The sequence below is a fragment of the Nicotiana sylvestris genome, chromosome 4 (assembly GCF_000393655.2).
Source record: "Nicotiana sylvestris chromosome 4, ASM39365v2, whole genome shotgun sequence".
In the NCBI taxonomy this organism is placed as follows: domain Eukaryota; kingdom Viridiplantae; phylum Streptophyta; class Magnoliopsida; order Solanales; family Solanaceae; genus Nicotiana; species Nicotiana sylvestris.
Window position 1 is genome coordinate 71,388,409 of NC_091060.1, and position 16,000 is coordinate 71,404,408.

Below are 16,000 nucleotides of genomic sequence, written 5' to 3' on the forward strand. Positions count from 1 at the left end.
TCGATCAGGATTCTAGTGATAAAATAGTCCTCGCATTGCACGGTGATGTGCAATGCCTTGTTGTGCCCCAAACCTTCAGGTGGCAGCTCGTCCTCATGAAAGGTGATCTTATGGCTCTCCAGCACTTGTCCTACCATGTTAGCCATTTCCCTGCCAGTGATGTTGCTTGGTACGTATGCTTCACTCAGCACCTTTAGCAGAGCATTCTTGTGTGCCTCAAAATTTTGTAGCAAAGCAAAAATGGAGATTTCCACTGTTGTTTTGTTCAACTGGTCGATGACCGAGTATTCCTTGGCCTGTATCTTTCTCCAAAGGTCGTCTAGACCTATTTCAATGATGGGTGTCTGGTTGGAGGTCTGCTTGCTCGACTCAGTTAGATGTTCAAAGGTATAGACTCTACCAGTTCTTGTCATACCATGTGCTGCAACAGTCTCTTCGAACCTGACCTTGCCTTTCCTCCTTGCCTCGGCTGTATAATCCCAGGGTACAACCTTTGTATGGAATGGTATCATGGTCAACATTGCCACTGGGATCGGCGTGGCTATCCTTACTCTGGATGGTGCATATGCCTTGGGTGGTAAAACTGCAACTTCAAACGGTGTGGGTGCATTTGGCGGAGACACGAATTCAACCTCAATTGGTGTTGGTGTCTTAGCGAACAATGTTGCTTCAAATTCAAGTGGTACAGACAAGTTCACCTCAGCATCCTCAGATGGTTAAATCTGGACTATGATTGGATTGAGAGTAACTATTGGCTTCTTTGGGTCATCACCTTCTGCGATCAACCCGATTGATCCCTCGGGTCCCAATCATCCTCTACTTCAATCATGTGGATACCTCCACCCTTATGGTCTGGCAGGGGGTTGTTACGGACATTTGGAGCGGATTCCTTTTCCACAATAATCTTGTTATCAATTAAAGTCTGGATCTTGTCTTTCAAGGAACGACATTTATCGATGGTGTGCCCTTTCATGCCGGAGTGGTATGTGCAGGATTTGTTTGGGTTAACCCACTGAGAAGGGTTCTGAGGGGTTGCAGCAGGGATGGGGGTGACATAACCAGTAGCTTTGAGTCTCTCATACAACTGGTCAATGGGTTCAGCAATGGTCGTATATTGTTTTGGAGGAATGCGATCAAAATTAGGTTGGGGTCTAGGGAAGTTTTGGTGTGCAGGAGGTGATTGATAGTGGGATGGTTGAGCGTTGTAGGTTTGGTAGACATGTGTGGGTTGGGAATATCTAGGTGAAGTAGGTTGATATATGGGAAGTGAAGGTGATTGATAAGTGGGTGGTGGAGCTTGATAGAAGGGTGAGGGTGCTTGGTAGTTCGGAGTGGGCGGGTATGTGAGTGGAGGTGTTGGGTAAGTTTGGTATTTGATAGGGGATTTGGTCCTTTGTGCAACCATTACGGCCCCCACGTCCCTTTTCTTGGACACACCACCGGATTGTAAGGCCTTATTTGTATCTTGCAAGGCCTCGAAGTTTGTAACCATACCGCTTTTGATACCCTCTTCAACTCTTTCACCCAATTTGATAGTGTCGGAAAATTTGTGGCTTTCAATCATCATTAGTCATTCATAGTATTGTGGGTCTTCGGCTCGGACAAAGAATTTGTTCATTTGTTCCTCCTCTAAGGCAGGTCTAACCTTAGAAGCTTCGGACCTCCAGCGAGTAGCATACTCGCGAAACGTTTCTGTAGGCTTTTTCTTTAGATTCTGAATACAGAACACATCCGGCGCATTCTCTGTGTTAAACTTGAACCTGTCCATAAAGTCGGACGCCATGCATACCCAGCTTGACCTCTTCTTTGGATCTTGGCTGATGTACTAGTACAACGCATCTCCTTTCAGACTACTCATGAACATCTTCATGCGGATTCTCTCGTCTTTACCTACTCCAACCAGCTTGTCGCAGTACGTCCTCAAATGGATCCTTAGATCACCTGTACCATCAAACATCTAGAACTTAGGAGGCTTGTACCCCTCTTGCAGTTCGACATCAGGTTGTATACAGAGGTCTTCATAGTTTAGCCCTTCGATTCCCTTGCTTCCCTCAATGCCCTGGATCCGGCTAGTCAATTTCTTAAGTTCCTCTGCCACGTTTCTAATAAGCAAATCATTTTCATCAGACTCGGGTATGGTTGAGATAGGTTGGGCGGAGTGTGGCATGGTCTCTACATAGATAGAGGTGTTATGGTAGGTGTGAAAGTGGTCGTTTGTGGAGTCTTGGGGTTCTAGGATAAGTAGTGGAGTATTGTTTGGGGTATGGCATGTGTTGCATTGGGTCTTTGGTGGAACAGTGTGATGGCGGGAAACGGGATGATTCTGTTGCTTTGGGATATTTTGAGGAGGTGTAGGATTTTTGAGTGTTGGGAAAGTTGACATCTGGGGTGCCGAGGGAAAATGACAGGCTTGCTAGATTCCGAACCTGATCGAGCTCTTCTTGGAATTTCAACAACTTCTGTTCCAGTTGTGACACATTTTCCTTAGGAACCTGAGTACCATGGCCATTAGTGGCCTCTACCCGTTCAATTGGATTCTCTTTTCTAACGTTGTTCAAATCTTCCATCTTGCTTTTGTTCTTGTTTTTGACAAGGCTAAGAGGAGGAGTGGGTGGAGGGCCTCTGGATCTCGTGGAATAGGATGATGTTGCTAGAGTGCACGAACTAACCTTGGGGAGGGGAATAATAAAAAAAAGTAAAAACAAAAAGGTAACAAAGTTTGTGAGGATCATAAAAAGTGTTGCAATATTTAAACATATAGTGCGGGAAAGTAAAGTGCGTCCTAATTTGGGGACCTCTTTGCGCCCGAGGTAGGCCTAGCAACAAGTTGGTTTGGAGAACTTAGGATGTTAAATGCCTCATTTTATTGATAGAAAATAAGACGAATCCCAAATTGACACTAAGTAAACAGGAAATAAAAGTCACTAATGGCCATTGGCCTTATTACATTTATAAAGTGAAAAGATAAACTCCTATCTACTTGGTCCCAGAAGGACCTTCCCCAGATTCGGCATCCTTGGCTTCGTCGAACAGCTTCCCCAACTCGCAAAGTCCCAGCAACAAGTATGCTCTGGCTAGGTGTCCGCCTTCGCTTCCTTCATCATTTTGACAGTCTTCGACCCTTTTAAGAAACTTTCTCTCCAATTCCACTATGCCTCGCTCCAAGTATCCTAGTCGCTTGTTGCCACTGACAGCCATGTCCTTCCATTCTTCAATCAGCTTTTGGTTGGACTCTTGTATTTCGCAGTGTTCATTTTTGCATTCTTGGATCCTTTTGCGCAGTTGGTTGTATTTGACTTGTGCCTCGGCCCTTTCATCTATAATCCTATGCAAACCCTGGCTAGCCTAGACCATCATGATTGTCTTCCAACCAATCTGAGTAAAAAGGAGCGCAACTAGCATGATGCCTGATCTTGCAGTGCCACATATGCTGAGCTTGGCACTTGTAAGGACTATCATCATTCTGGAAGTCATCCCGAAAATGACTCATCTTGTCGACCCTTGGTATAACCTGCTTCCTACCTGCTTACCTCACAACTCGGAGAGGGATGTAAGGGTATGTTCCTCTCAGACCAATTAGTATCAGGAAAGGTGCATCTCTAGATTTGGCGATAAATTCTTCGGTTGGAAACCATTCGAACACCCATTGGACCCGTTCCTCAATCAGATTATCAAATAGCTCAACCCATCCTTTGGCATCCTCCAGCTGAGCGAACATATTGGGGATGTAATTCATTCGCTTTGGATGATGGAAAGCAATGTGATCATCCCAACCCTTCGCTGAATCTCTTGTCGGTATTCGCCCTTTTGGAGATGTTCCATGAGCCAGAGTTGAAGTAATAAATTGCATCCTTTAAAGTGCTTTGCTCCTCGTTGACACTTCTCCATTAGGGTCTTAGTTACCATAGTCAGCCTGGTATGGATTCTTGCTTTCTTCATTGGGAATACAATCAGGCCCAGGAAACAAAACATGAAGACGAAAACCCTACGATAGATGTGCCCCAAGGATGTGATGGCAAACTAGTCAAGGTAGGTACGGTAGGATTTCCTGTGACCGTACCTTTCATACAAATAGTCAAAAGGGATATAGGATTCCTTCAGACATGTCGATTCGGGATTCTTCTTTAAACCCATCAATTTGAGGAAAACCCCTGCCTTTGCGGTTCTCTGGCATTAACAAACCCGGAGTTTCCCACACTATATCGGCCAATCCTCCTATCTCCTCTATCTAGGGTTTCATTTCAATGTCTCCAAAGCGGAACACAGCCCTTTCACAATCCCAAAACAGTATGGCAGCTTCTATGATCTTATTGTTAGGTTGGATCTCCAGAAGGGATGGTAGATTTCCCAAATATTTTCGGACGAGAGTTTGATCACTAGAGTGGAGATCTTTCCACCAGCTTAGCAGTCTTGGGTGGATATTGGTGACCATGCCGAATCTAGGGACTTCGTGCCTCCTATTTCTGCAAAACAAATAAGGTTAGGCCCTTACCCCCACCAGACTCGACTATTTAATACCAATAATTAGCATGAAGCATTTAGTTCTCCAAATAAGTGCACAGAACGTGGTGATGTCCGTTTGGGTTTAGGGAAACCCAATGGACTTTGGACAAGGCTATCTTAAAGGATCATTATGTGGACAACATAACTAAGTCGGCTAGGTTTGACTATGATGCATGCACAATTTGAATAGAGTAAGGTTTCTATGGAGTTTTAGACTGGTACCCTTGACTGGACAACTCAAGGGGGAAGGCACAGAACCATCGACTGCACCGCTGATCGACTGGTTTTACCATAAATATGCCTTTCCGAATTTAGGGGGTAATGATATAGGAAGACGCGACCACTTATTATAAGCGTTGCTATGGTATTTGTTTGGCACGAGAGGAGTATGATGTTGAGAATGATTATGCAACAATTAAAATCATGTTGGAATGTATTTGCATGTTAAGGAAGCGATAAAAAACAACAATGTCGTAATTTAAAGCACCAATAAAGGAAAGAAACGAAGAAGATATGTCAGTTTTGCTTTTGAAAAGAAATTAAATGCTTAAAAGAATTAAACAAGTAATTGCACATAAGGGAGGGTACAAATTCACAAGAGCAATCTGAAGTGGTAAAAGCCTAATATCCCCAGTAGAGTCGCCATGCTGTCGCGCCCCCTTTTTCCCTCTTTGCATCTGAAAATCGGATTTATGACATTTTGGGTATGGGACAACTCATTCCTTTTGGGAACTGGGTTTTGCATTTGAAGAGTCACCACCTAATGATTTAAGGTGCATTAGGACACCTTAGGGTTCATTTCTAAGTTTCTTTGATAACCAAAGATAGGGTAAGGGCTTGAAATTATCCTAAGGGGAAGGTGTTAGGCACCCTTCAGGATCCACTAGTGTGGTTCCCGGCCAGATAGTTTTGTGAATTTTGTACAATTAGCAGATAGACAAATATAGGCTCAAATAGTAGGGGATTTAAGTTTGAACAGACAAGAGTTTGAAAACAATTAAAAGGCGAATTTTGAAAATGAGTTATAGTTCTATAAATACTTGAGAATATAAAAGGAGGGGGGTCCTAGGTTTATTTATAATATGGATTAAATCAATGTGATACTCGGTATGACACTCCTCAGAAGAGGGGATACACGTGATATTAGCACACCGGTCATCATATCCATATCTACCCTTCCCACCCCGTTAAGGTATTAAAGCGTGGATTGGTCTCGACCTCTATTGCATGATATTACTCGTCCCGTTCCTATCAGTCCCAAAGGAATTTAGGACTACTATTCCTATAAGAGGGAGGATTTTAGGCTGACTCTTAGGTTTTTTAAAGGTAAAAAGACCAAGGCAACATTCAAAACACCTAGGACAGCATACAATGGGAAACATGTAAGCAACTAAGAGGCTCATATATACCTCCTCAAGTAAAGAACAGAAATAGCATGACTTAAACACATTTAGGGTCAGAATTTAAAGTACTAAGACAGGGGATTTTTAGTTGTTGAAGCAGACCAGTTTATTACATAACTCAGATAAGAAGTCCGAATCAGGCCTGCCTGTTGGTTGTAGTGGTTACTAATTAACAAAGGCGGATTCAGTTTTGTTGTTATCACCTAAAGCTTGCCTAAGTGTGTATTGGTGACATCCTATAAGCATGACATCTATTACTGATTCAGAATGTAGCAACGAAGTGACAGTTTTAAACAAGCGATTTGGATCATATAGGCATGCTATCTAAACTGTATTAGTAAAAGGAATAGGTTGTTTAAAATTGATTCAGAACAGTACGAGTCAAACTGACTTTTAAACTAGACTGGTTTCAGATCCTATAGGCATGATCTCTATTATTGTTAATTTTTAATTTCTATAGACATGATATCTAGTTGAACGTGAAATGAAGCAGGCAGGACTTACTTGAAATTCCTATAGGCATGATTTCTATGAAAATACTGATTTTAATCTAATAGACATGACAACTAATTTCGAAGCCGATTTTAACCTTGTAGACATGACGTCTGATTATAGCCATTTAGATTTTATAGGCATGGTATCTATGTGTGGTAATAAAATATGCAGAGTTCACTAAACAAATCCTATGGGCATGTTCTCTATCTGCGTGAAAGTGGAGCATGCAGAACTTTAATTAAAACAGAACATATCCAATAGGCATGTTCTCTACCCTTCTAATACCCTTGAATTAAGCATGATATCTATTACTGATTCAGAATGTAGCAAAGAAGTGACAGTTTTAAACAAGCGATTTGGATCCTATAGGCATGCTATCTAAATTGTATTAATAAAAGGAGTAGGTTGTTTAAAACTAATTTAGAATAGTACGAGTCAAACTGATTTTTAAACTAGACTGGTTTCAGATCCTATAGGCGTGATCTCTATTATTGCTGATTTTTAATTCCTATAGTCATGATAGCTAGTTGAACATGAAATGAAGCAGGCAGGACTTACTTAAAATTCCTATAGGCATGATTTCTTCAAAAAATACTCATTTTAATCTTATAGACATGAAACTAATTTCGAAGCCGATTTTAACCTTGTAGACATGACGTCTGATTATAGCCATTTAGATCCTATAGGCATGGTATCTAAGTGTGGTAATAAAACATGCAGAGTTCATTAAACAAATCCTATAGGGATGTTCTCTATCTGCGTGAAAGTGGAGCATGCAGAACTTGAATTAAAATAGAATACATCCTATAGGCATGTTCTCTACCCTTCTAATAGCTAAACATGCATAATTACCCATCCCTTTTAACTAACCAACCCCCAATATTTATTACAGACCGAAATGACTGAATTACATTAGAAAAATGCAAAAAGGAAGTTACAACCATAGGAAGCCTGATTCTTGACTTCCTCTCTGAGTTATGGAATAAACCACCTCAAGTACCACTTGTTTCAAAGCCTTTCTCAGACTTGGGTGTATCAAAGTTCCCTAAGGGTCTCAAGGGACCCCGAGTAGTGCTTACACCCAGGTTTGCATAACCAGATAGAGATAAGTGCAGTGTGGAAGGGCCAGCTCTTATGTGTCCAAGTTTAGAGGGAGCTCAAGGGTCCCAAGGCAAGGCTCACACAAGAGGGGTAGAACCTAGGTCCTAAGAGTATAGTGGAAGTGCAGAAACAGAGATTTATTTAAAACCGGGTTGAGAATGGTAAGGGGTAAGGGTGATTTGAAAATAGTAGTAGTAAAGCTTAAACTACACAGAATTAGCAGTTGCACAAAGGGGTCATGGGTTTTGGGAATACATTGCATGAAGCATATGACCCTTGGAAGAGTCAGGTTTGGACATGCACAGCAATAGATGATGTTGGCATGCCCACAAACCAGCCAGAGAACACAAACACAAAGAGGGGATGTGGGGATTCATACACATAGGAGAGCATTAATTTAAAAGGGAAAGAGAACACATTTCAACATGCTAGTAATGTAACTTGATTGCAGAAACATAAGCAGAAGTAGACAAACATGAGAGAAGTTGGAACAATTACAGAAACATGTTGTTGTTGATGCTTGAAAATTAACTAGGACATACCAATAAAGAGACAAAGTGCAGAAAGAAAAAGTAAGCAAATTTCCACAGCCTAGCCATGGCTTTCAGCTGGCTAGACAAAGCAGTAGCACAAGTAGTAATAGAGAAAATGAGAGTTTTGAGTTAAGTGTGTGTTCTTGAACTCAAATTGTTCGTGTCTTTGAAGAAAAGAGGGTGGGTATTTATAGTATTGAAAACAGGTGAAGAATAAGATAATAAGTAAAGTCTTAACACAAACATGGAAACAATCACAAGTCAGAACCCATTACCACAAGTGGCTCCCTTTAATTAAGGAATCACTGTTTAACGGGTAGCAGCAGGTCTAATAAAGGAAGGAAAATCAGTTTGGAAACAGATTGATTATTGCCATAAAATGGGCAATAAAATCATGCAGTAAACAATCAAGTATAAATACAAAATATGCTTATTTTGGGAAAGGATTCAGCAAGGTAAAACATCACAGTAAAGGGAAAGGAATCAATTAATTTTAAACAGGCGAGTGAAATTAGGGGTCATAAAAGAAAAGCTTTTGCAATCAGTCACAAGACCAAGATCAATCAAGGAAGAAACATGATTCTACACTTCAGTATATAAATAGAGTGAACAGAATCATCAGACATGCGAGGCCAAGGGCATTGGCAAAAGAAACAACATACAATAGTAGAAGAAATAAGCATAGGATTCAGTAGTGAACAAAGTTAGATAGTCAGGGCTCACACGTATAGCCAAAGTGAAGAAGAGAGTCAAAACAAGTAAAGGTCTCACAGTAACAAGTGAGGAAACCTTTTGAGATGTTAGGGTTTCAACAATAGTCGAGTTAAAAAGATAGTGAAACTCAGAATAAGATAAGTCACATAAAAGAAAAGAGAGTCTGAAACAATAAACCTTTAATCGAGTCAAGTATACATTCAAACAAGCAGTCTCAGACCAAAAGACCTAGGGTTTTCCACAATAATCGAGTTTAAAAGATGGTAAAACTCATAATCAAATAAGTCAAGCAAGAACGAAGAACTTAATCGAACAAGTACCCATTTAAACATGCAATTTCAGAACTCAGATGAGACAAAAAGGGAACTAGGGTTTTAACATGTTGACTCAAGTAGAAAGAAAGCATAACAAGTAGTTTGAACATAGTAAAATCATAAAACAACCTCAAGAATCAGAGAAGAGGTTTTTAAAAGAGAGGTTAAGAGAAACCCTAATCGGAGAAAATGAAGAGTCATTTTGAAAGAAAAGTTGAAGAACCTTCGAGAAAACACTTAAGAAATTCATAGCAAGTACAAATTTAAAGTAGATCGAAGTTGAAAGATCTTAAAGATTAGGGTTTTGGAAAACCCAGAAACGGTGAGAAAGACCGTGAAAGTTTCCGATCTAACCAGGAAAGTCAAGGATCTACCTTGAAAGGCCCTGAACTGAAGTCGAGCAACGATTGGACCTGATCCATTCGAGGCCTGGCCATGAAACCACAGAAACAATCATCCAGGAGCCATATGAGGCTGATACATGTCTCGAATGACCATGAGAGGCCATGGATTAGGCAGGGGTTGAGGTGGATTAGGGTGGGGTTAGATGGCGGTGGCTATGGTTGATGAGAGGTTTCAGAGAGAGTTGAGAGAGAAGAAGGATTCAAGGGCGGCGTTTGGTGAAGAATGAGGTAGGGTAAGGGGTCTTTTGGGTTTAATTATGGAAGGGCGGATAGTGGTCGTTGATCTAAATGATCAACGGCTAGGATTAAAGGGGTTAGGTGGGGAATCCGGGTTAGGTCATTTAAATTGGGTTAGCAGTCGGGTTTGAGTTGCAATTGGGCTGGGAAATTGGGTCTGATTTGGGGCTCAATTTAGGCTGAAATTGAAAGTCAATCTGGCTAGATTTTAAATAGCCATTTTCCCTATTCATTTTATAAAAAATAGTAAATTAATTTCTGAAAACAAATTAAAAGCGCTAAAATGATTTATAACATATAATTAACAATTTAAAAATATAGGTCTTGATTTTATGAATATAATCGCAATTAAATCTTAGAAGAGTCTAATATTGCAATTACGTGCAATTTAGCTTAAAATACTAAATAAATTTGTAAAAATATGCAAAAATTATCTTAACTATATTCTAGCATAAATATGAAAGTCCAATAAATGAATTACCAAAATAGTAATTTTGGAAATAATTATTGGGGTTTTATGGATAAAAGAGGGAAATAAATTGATTTAAAAAACCTTTAAAAATTATGGAAAAATAATAAAACACTTGGATATACTCACATATGCATATATATGCCATTTTGAGGTTATTTTGCATATTGAAAAAATATATAGGGAAAAAATTGGGTATCAACACTTTAGTCAAAGCTGTCTTGAGCTTCTAAAAGCTCGCCTCGCACTCTTCCGGCCACTGGAACGGAGCACCCTTCTATGATAACCTGGTCATAGGGGCTGCAATAGATGAAAACCCCTCAACAAAACGACGGTAATAACCCGCCAAGCCAAGAAAACTACGCATCTCTGTAGCTGAGGATGGTCTAGGCCAACTCTGCACGGCCTCTACTTTCTTCGGATCAACCTGAATACCCTCACTGGACACCACGTGGCCTAAGAATGCCACGGAATCCAACCAAAACTCATATTTCGAGAACTTAGCATATAACTTCTTTTCTCTCAAGGTCTGAAGAACTGTCCTCGGGTGCTACTCATGATCTTCCCAACTCCGGGAATACAGCAGAATATCATCAATAAATATAATGACAAACGAGTCAAGATACAACCGGAACACACTGTGCATCAAATGCATAAAGGCTGTTGGGGCATTGGTTAGCCCAAATGACATGACAAGGAACTCGTAATGACAATACCGAGTCTTGAAAGCAGTCTTCGGGATATCTGGCTCCCGAATCTTCAACTGATGGTAACCTGAGCGCAAGTCAATCTTAGAAAACACTCGTGCGCCCTGAAGCTGGTCAAACAGATCATCGATACGAGGCAAAGGATAACGGTTCTTCATTGTAACTTTGTTCAACTGGCGAAAATTTATACACATACGCATGGAACCATCCTTTTTCTTCACAAACAAGACAGGAGCGCCCCAAGGTGATACATTAGGCCGAATAAAACCCTTATCAAGCAATTTCGGTAACTGATCCTTCAACTCAGGAGGAGCTATACGATACAGAGGAATAGAAATGGGCTGAGTGCCCGGCAACAGATCAATGCCAAAATCAATATCTCTATCAGGCAGCATGCCTGGAAGATCAGTTGGAAACACATCAGGAAAATCCCGTACTACTAGGACTGAATCAACTGAAGGGGTATCAATACTGACATCTCTCACATAAGCTAAATATACGTCACACCTCTTCCCAACCATTCTTTGAGCCTTAAGGAAAGAAATAACTCTACTGGGAATGTGATCTAAAGTACCCCTCCACTCAACACGCGATACACTTGGCATAGCCAGCATCACAGTTTTGGCGTGACAATCAAGAATAGCATAATGAGGCGACAACCAGTCCATGCCCAAGATAATATCAAAATCTACCATATTGAGGAACAATAAATTAGCTCTGATCTCAAAACCACTAAGAGCAACCAAACAGGACTGATAAATGCGGTCCGCAATAAGAAAATCTCCCACAGGAGTAGAAACATAAATAGGGGAACTCAAAGAATCTCGAGGTACACCCAAATACGGAGCAAAATAAGAAGACACATAAGAGTAAGTGGAGCCTGGATCAAATAGAACTGATGCATCTCTATGACAAACCAGTATAATACCTTTAATGATAGAATCAGAGGCAACAGCATCAGTACAGTCAAGAAGGGCATAGTACCAGGCTTGGACTCCCCCTCTAGGGCAACCTCTACCTCCCCGACCTCCACCTCTAGCTGGCTGAGCAGGTGGGGTAGCAACTGGAGCTGTAACCATAGCCTGAGAAGTCTGTGGGGCACGTTGTGGCTGAGAAGTCTGTGGAGGCGCACTCCTCCCAAGTCTAGGGCAATCCGTCGCCATATGGCATGTGTTACCACACTCAAAACAAGCTTTAGTGGGACGTGGTGGCTGTGACTAGCTCGGGCCAAGTCTGCTGGACTGACCTCTGAAAGCAGCCCGCGCAGGAGGAGTGTGCTAGATACCGGAGGTGCATAGTAAGTCTCCTGAGGCCTAGGAGGAGTTGGAATACCACTGGCTACTGGAAAAGCTGAATGAACAGTGTGACTCATATAATCCCTACCATGACAGCCTGCAGCTGGGGTACGGGCACCAGAATAATGGCCCAACTCTCGAGACCTCTTGGCCTCCCTCTCCTCTCTCTCCCTAGAATGCATACCCTCAATCCTCCTAGAATGCTCACCACCTGCTGATAAGAAATATCCATCTCCAACTCACGAGCCATGCTAGACCTGATGTTAGGAATAAGGCCCTCAATAAACCGGCGAACCCTCTTGCGAACAGTAGAAACCAAGGTTGGTGCATGTCTAGCCAAACTAGTATAATAGACATCATACTCTGAGACAGTCATAGCACCCTGGCGCAAATGCTCAAACTTTGCGCGCCATGCGTCCTTGAGGCTCTGAGGAACATACTCTCTCAGGAACAGATCTGAAAACTGAGTCCAAGTCAATGAAGCAGCCTCATCCGGACTGTCTAACTCATAGGTGCGCTACCACTCATAGGCGGCTCCTCGAAGCTGGAAGGTAGTGAGAGAAACCCCGCTCGACCTTGATATACCCATGGTACAGAGAATGCGGTAACACTCATCTAGAAATCCCAGAGTATCATACGATGCTAGACCACTGAATACAGGAGGCTTGTACTTCTTAAACCTCTCAAGCCTCAGCTGCTCATCCTCGGAAACCGTTGCCCTGTCCTCGGGCTGATCTCGGACTGCAGGCGGTACAGAAATATTCTTGGGGACTTGCTCAACATGTACTCGCTACTCAAGAGTGCAGGCGGCGGGAGTCTGTGCTCCTCCCCCGGCCTAAGATGTAGTTGCAGCAAGGGGAAGCAACCCTACCTGAGCCAAAGTGGTGTACATGCTCATGAACTGTGCCAGAGTCTCCTGAAGTGCTGGAGTAGTAGTAGCAGTAGGCGTATCTGGTGTCGGGACTCTAGTTAGAACTGCTGGTTCTACCTCGGTGGCAGCTCGTATAGGTACTCTGGATGCACCACGTGTGCGTGCTCGACCTATACCTCGACCCCGGCCTCTAACGGCTGCAGTAGGGGGCGCGGGTGCCTGATCATCTCGGGTAGCGCGTGTCTTCACCATCTGTGAGAGAATAGAAGACAAAAGTTTAGAATTGTGATGTCAAAATCTCGCATGACAAGGAAATCAAATGTAGTCGAATTTTCCTAATAGTTACATAGCCTCTCATAGATAAGTACAGGTGTCTCTGTACCGATCAGCGAGACTCTAATACGGCTTGTGATTTATGACTCCTATGAACCTAGAGCTCTGATACCAACTTGTCACGACCCCCAGTTCTCCCTCAGTGAACCATCGTGATGGCACCTAATCTCTACGACTAGGTAAGCCTAACAATGCGGAAAATAAACCAATTTGCGGAAGAAATAATTAAAACCGAAGTAGTGAAATAAAACAGTAATTTAAAGTGTTGCTTGGAATACACAATATCAACTCTCGAAAGCTAAATACATTTCCTAAAACCCAGAATCTCATGATCACAAGCCTTTGAAAGTATACAAACGTCTAACTCCATAATATCTAACAAAGACACAAAGTACGGAAGGGCTAATACAAAAGGGACAGTACAAAGGGACTCTTCGGTCTGCGGACGCGGCAGATATACCTCGGAGTTTCTATGAATGCCTCATATCAAGCGTGATAAGTCTGAGTGGGGGTACCTGGATCCCAATGAATTCCTCTAAAATCTCTCTTGAAAATGCTCCCCAAGGCTTCTTCCCGTTTGAAAAGAGGTGAAAATAGCTCAAATTCGCGAATGCAAGAATTTATATGTTTCTGCCCAGCTAATTCGCTTTTGCGGCAATGCACTGCACCTGCGGTCCCGCTTCTGCGAATCCAAGGTCGCATCTGCGACTTCTCATTAACTCAACATTTCCACTTCTGCGACATGCTCCCCGGACCTACGACCTCGCAGGTGTAGCCTACCTCCGCATCTACGGATCCAGCCCATCTTCCTCTTGGCCGCATCTTCGACTTCCCTTATCACTTCTGCGGGCTCGCACCTACGGCCCCCAAGCCGCAGATGCGGTTATGATAGCAGATTTGAAACTTCAGTTGCAACCTCTCAACTCCAAACTTCCCGTTAACCACCCGAAATCATCCCGAGGCCCCCGGTACCTCAACCAAAAACACGAACAACTTATATACCATTATCCAAACTTATACCAATCCTTAGAACACCTAAAACAACATCAAAATGAAATCAACCACGGATTCAAGCCTAAGAACTCCAAAACTCTAAATTTCCGCTTTCGATCAAAAACAGTCTATCAAACCTCGTCCGAATGACTTAAAATTTTGCACACACGTCACATTCAACATTACGCAGCTACTCCAACTTCCGAAATTACATTCCGACCCTCAAATCAAAATCTCACTGTCGAACCAGAAACTTCAAAATTCGACTTCTCGACATTTCAAGGCTAAATTAGCTATGAACCTCCAATACACAATCCGAACACGTCCCTAAGCCCGAAATCACCCAACGAAGCTAACGGAACCATCAGAATTCCATTCCGAGGCCATCTTCACATTGTTCTGACTACAGTCAAATTTTTCCAAACTTAAGCTCTCAATTAGGGACTAAGTGTCCCAAAACTCTCCGAAACTCAAAACTGAACATCCCGGCAAATCAAAATAGCAAAAATAGATACGGGGAAAGTAGTTAATAGGGGATCTGGGCGTAAATCCTCAAGATGACCAGCCGGGTCGTCACATGTCCCGTTACCCGGTAATTAACCAATTACCCAAAAAATTAAGAATTTTCTCAAATTACTTAAAATTCTATACATTTTTAACATACTTTATCCATCATACTATCATGGTCCTATGGTACCTTATAAGGCGCTAGCCCATAAATATCGGCTATTATAACTCGGACCGTATTTTATCCCAAATTGACAACCTTCAACGAAACTCATTTTCTTTAATTCGTGTACCCTTTATCCTCCATGGCACTTATTTATCACTTGTTGTAAATAGCATAAGTATGCTAACCTCGGGATAATCTCATTTCCAAGATTTTATCAATTTACTTATGGTGCATTTCTATGTACGAAAATGTGGGGTATAACAGCCTTGAGGTGGGATTTTTGGTCGTGATATTTGCCAAGCTCATCACTGCTTTTAGCCCAAGTTCAGGCTTACTACATATTTAGTATATGGGGTAGGTTTTACTCATACTACACTCTACACTTCATGTGCAGATCTAGGTGCTGCTAATAGCGGTGGTGGCCAGTGAGCTGTATCCGATTTTGCTTGGAGATCTCAAGGTAGCATTACATGTGTTATTCATATGCCTTAAAGTCCCCTATTTTATCTTATGTTCTTACTATTAAGTTTTCTAGATAATATTATATTTTATTCAGACCTTGTATTCCGTATTCTATATATCTCATGCACTCAGTGATACCAGATTTAGGGTGGATTCACTTGTATTGACATTTTTACTTCAGTTATTTGTACCATTCCGTTTTTTAGACAATTTCTTTCACGACCCAGCCTAGGGCCGAGACGAATAACGACACTAAGTGCCGATCACCACTAAACCTGGTATAATCTACTAAGAAGGAATATAAACTGATAAACCGAACAAGCATAAGCATAGCTGATAAGAACAATACAATCTAAAAAGCCGACAATGCTAATAGAAGCAAACATATAAAAACAAACTAACTGCACAGGTGCATCTCTACATGCCTCTAGGAGTGCTGAAGTGAAAAAGTACTAGACGGAATAGGGTCTTGCCATACCCAAACTACTGACTG

At 41.8% G+C, this 16,000-nt stretch overlaps 1 protein-coding gene across 16 annotated transcripts in view; it reads right to left on the minus strand.

The window, feature by feature from the left end:
• Positions 1–16,000, minus strand: part of LOC104229345 (uncharacterized) — a 50,770-nt gene that overhangs the window by 13,701 nt on the left and 21,069 nt on the right. For 12 of the 16 annotated variants that reach the window (XM_070172002.1, XM_070172001.1, XM_070171998.1 and 9 more), the window contains one exon: positions 10,273–13,298. The exons of 2 other annotated variants lie outside the window; for them this stretch is intronic. In XM_070172002.1, the coding sequence (XP_070028103.1) occupies positions 10,724–12,043 (1,320 nt within the window). In that variant the 5' untranslated portion in view covers positions 12,044–13,298 and the 3' untranslated portion in view covers positions 10,273–10,723. Of the gene's footprint in view, positions 1–10,272; positions 13,299–16,000 lie in introns of those variants that run through there. 2 more of the 16 variants (XM_070172006.1, XM_070172004.1) reach the window with 2 other exon arrangements.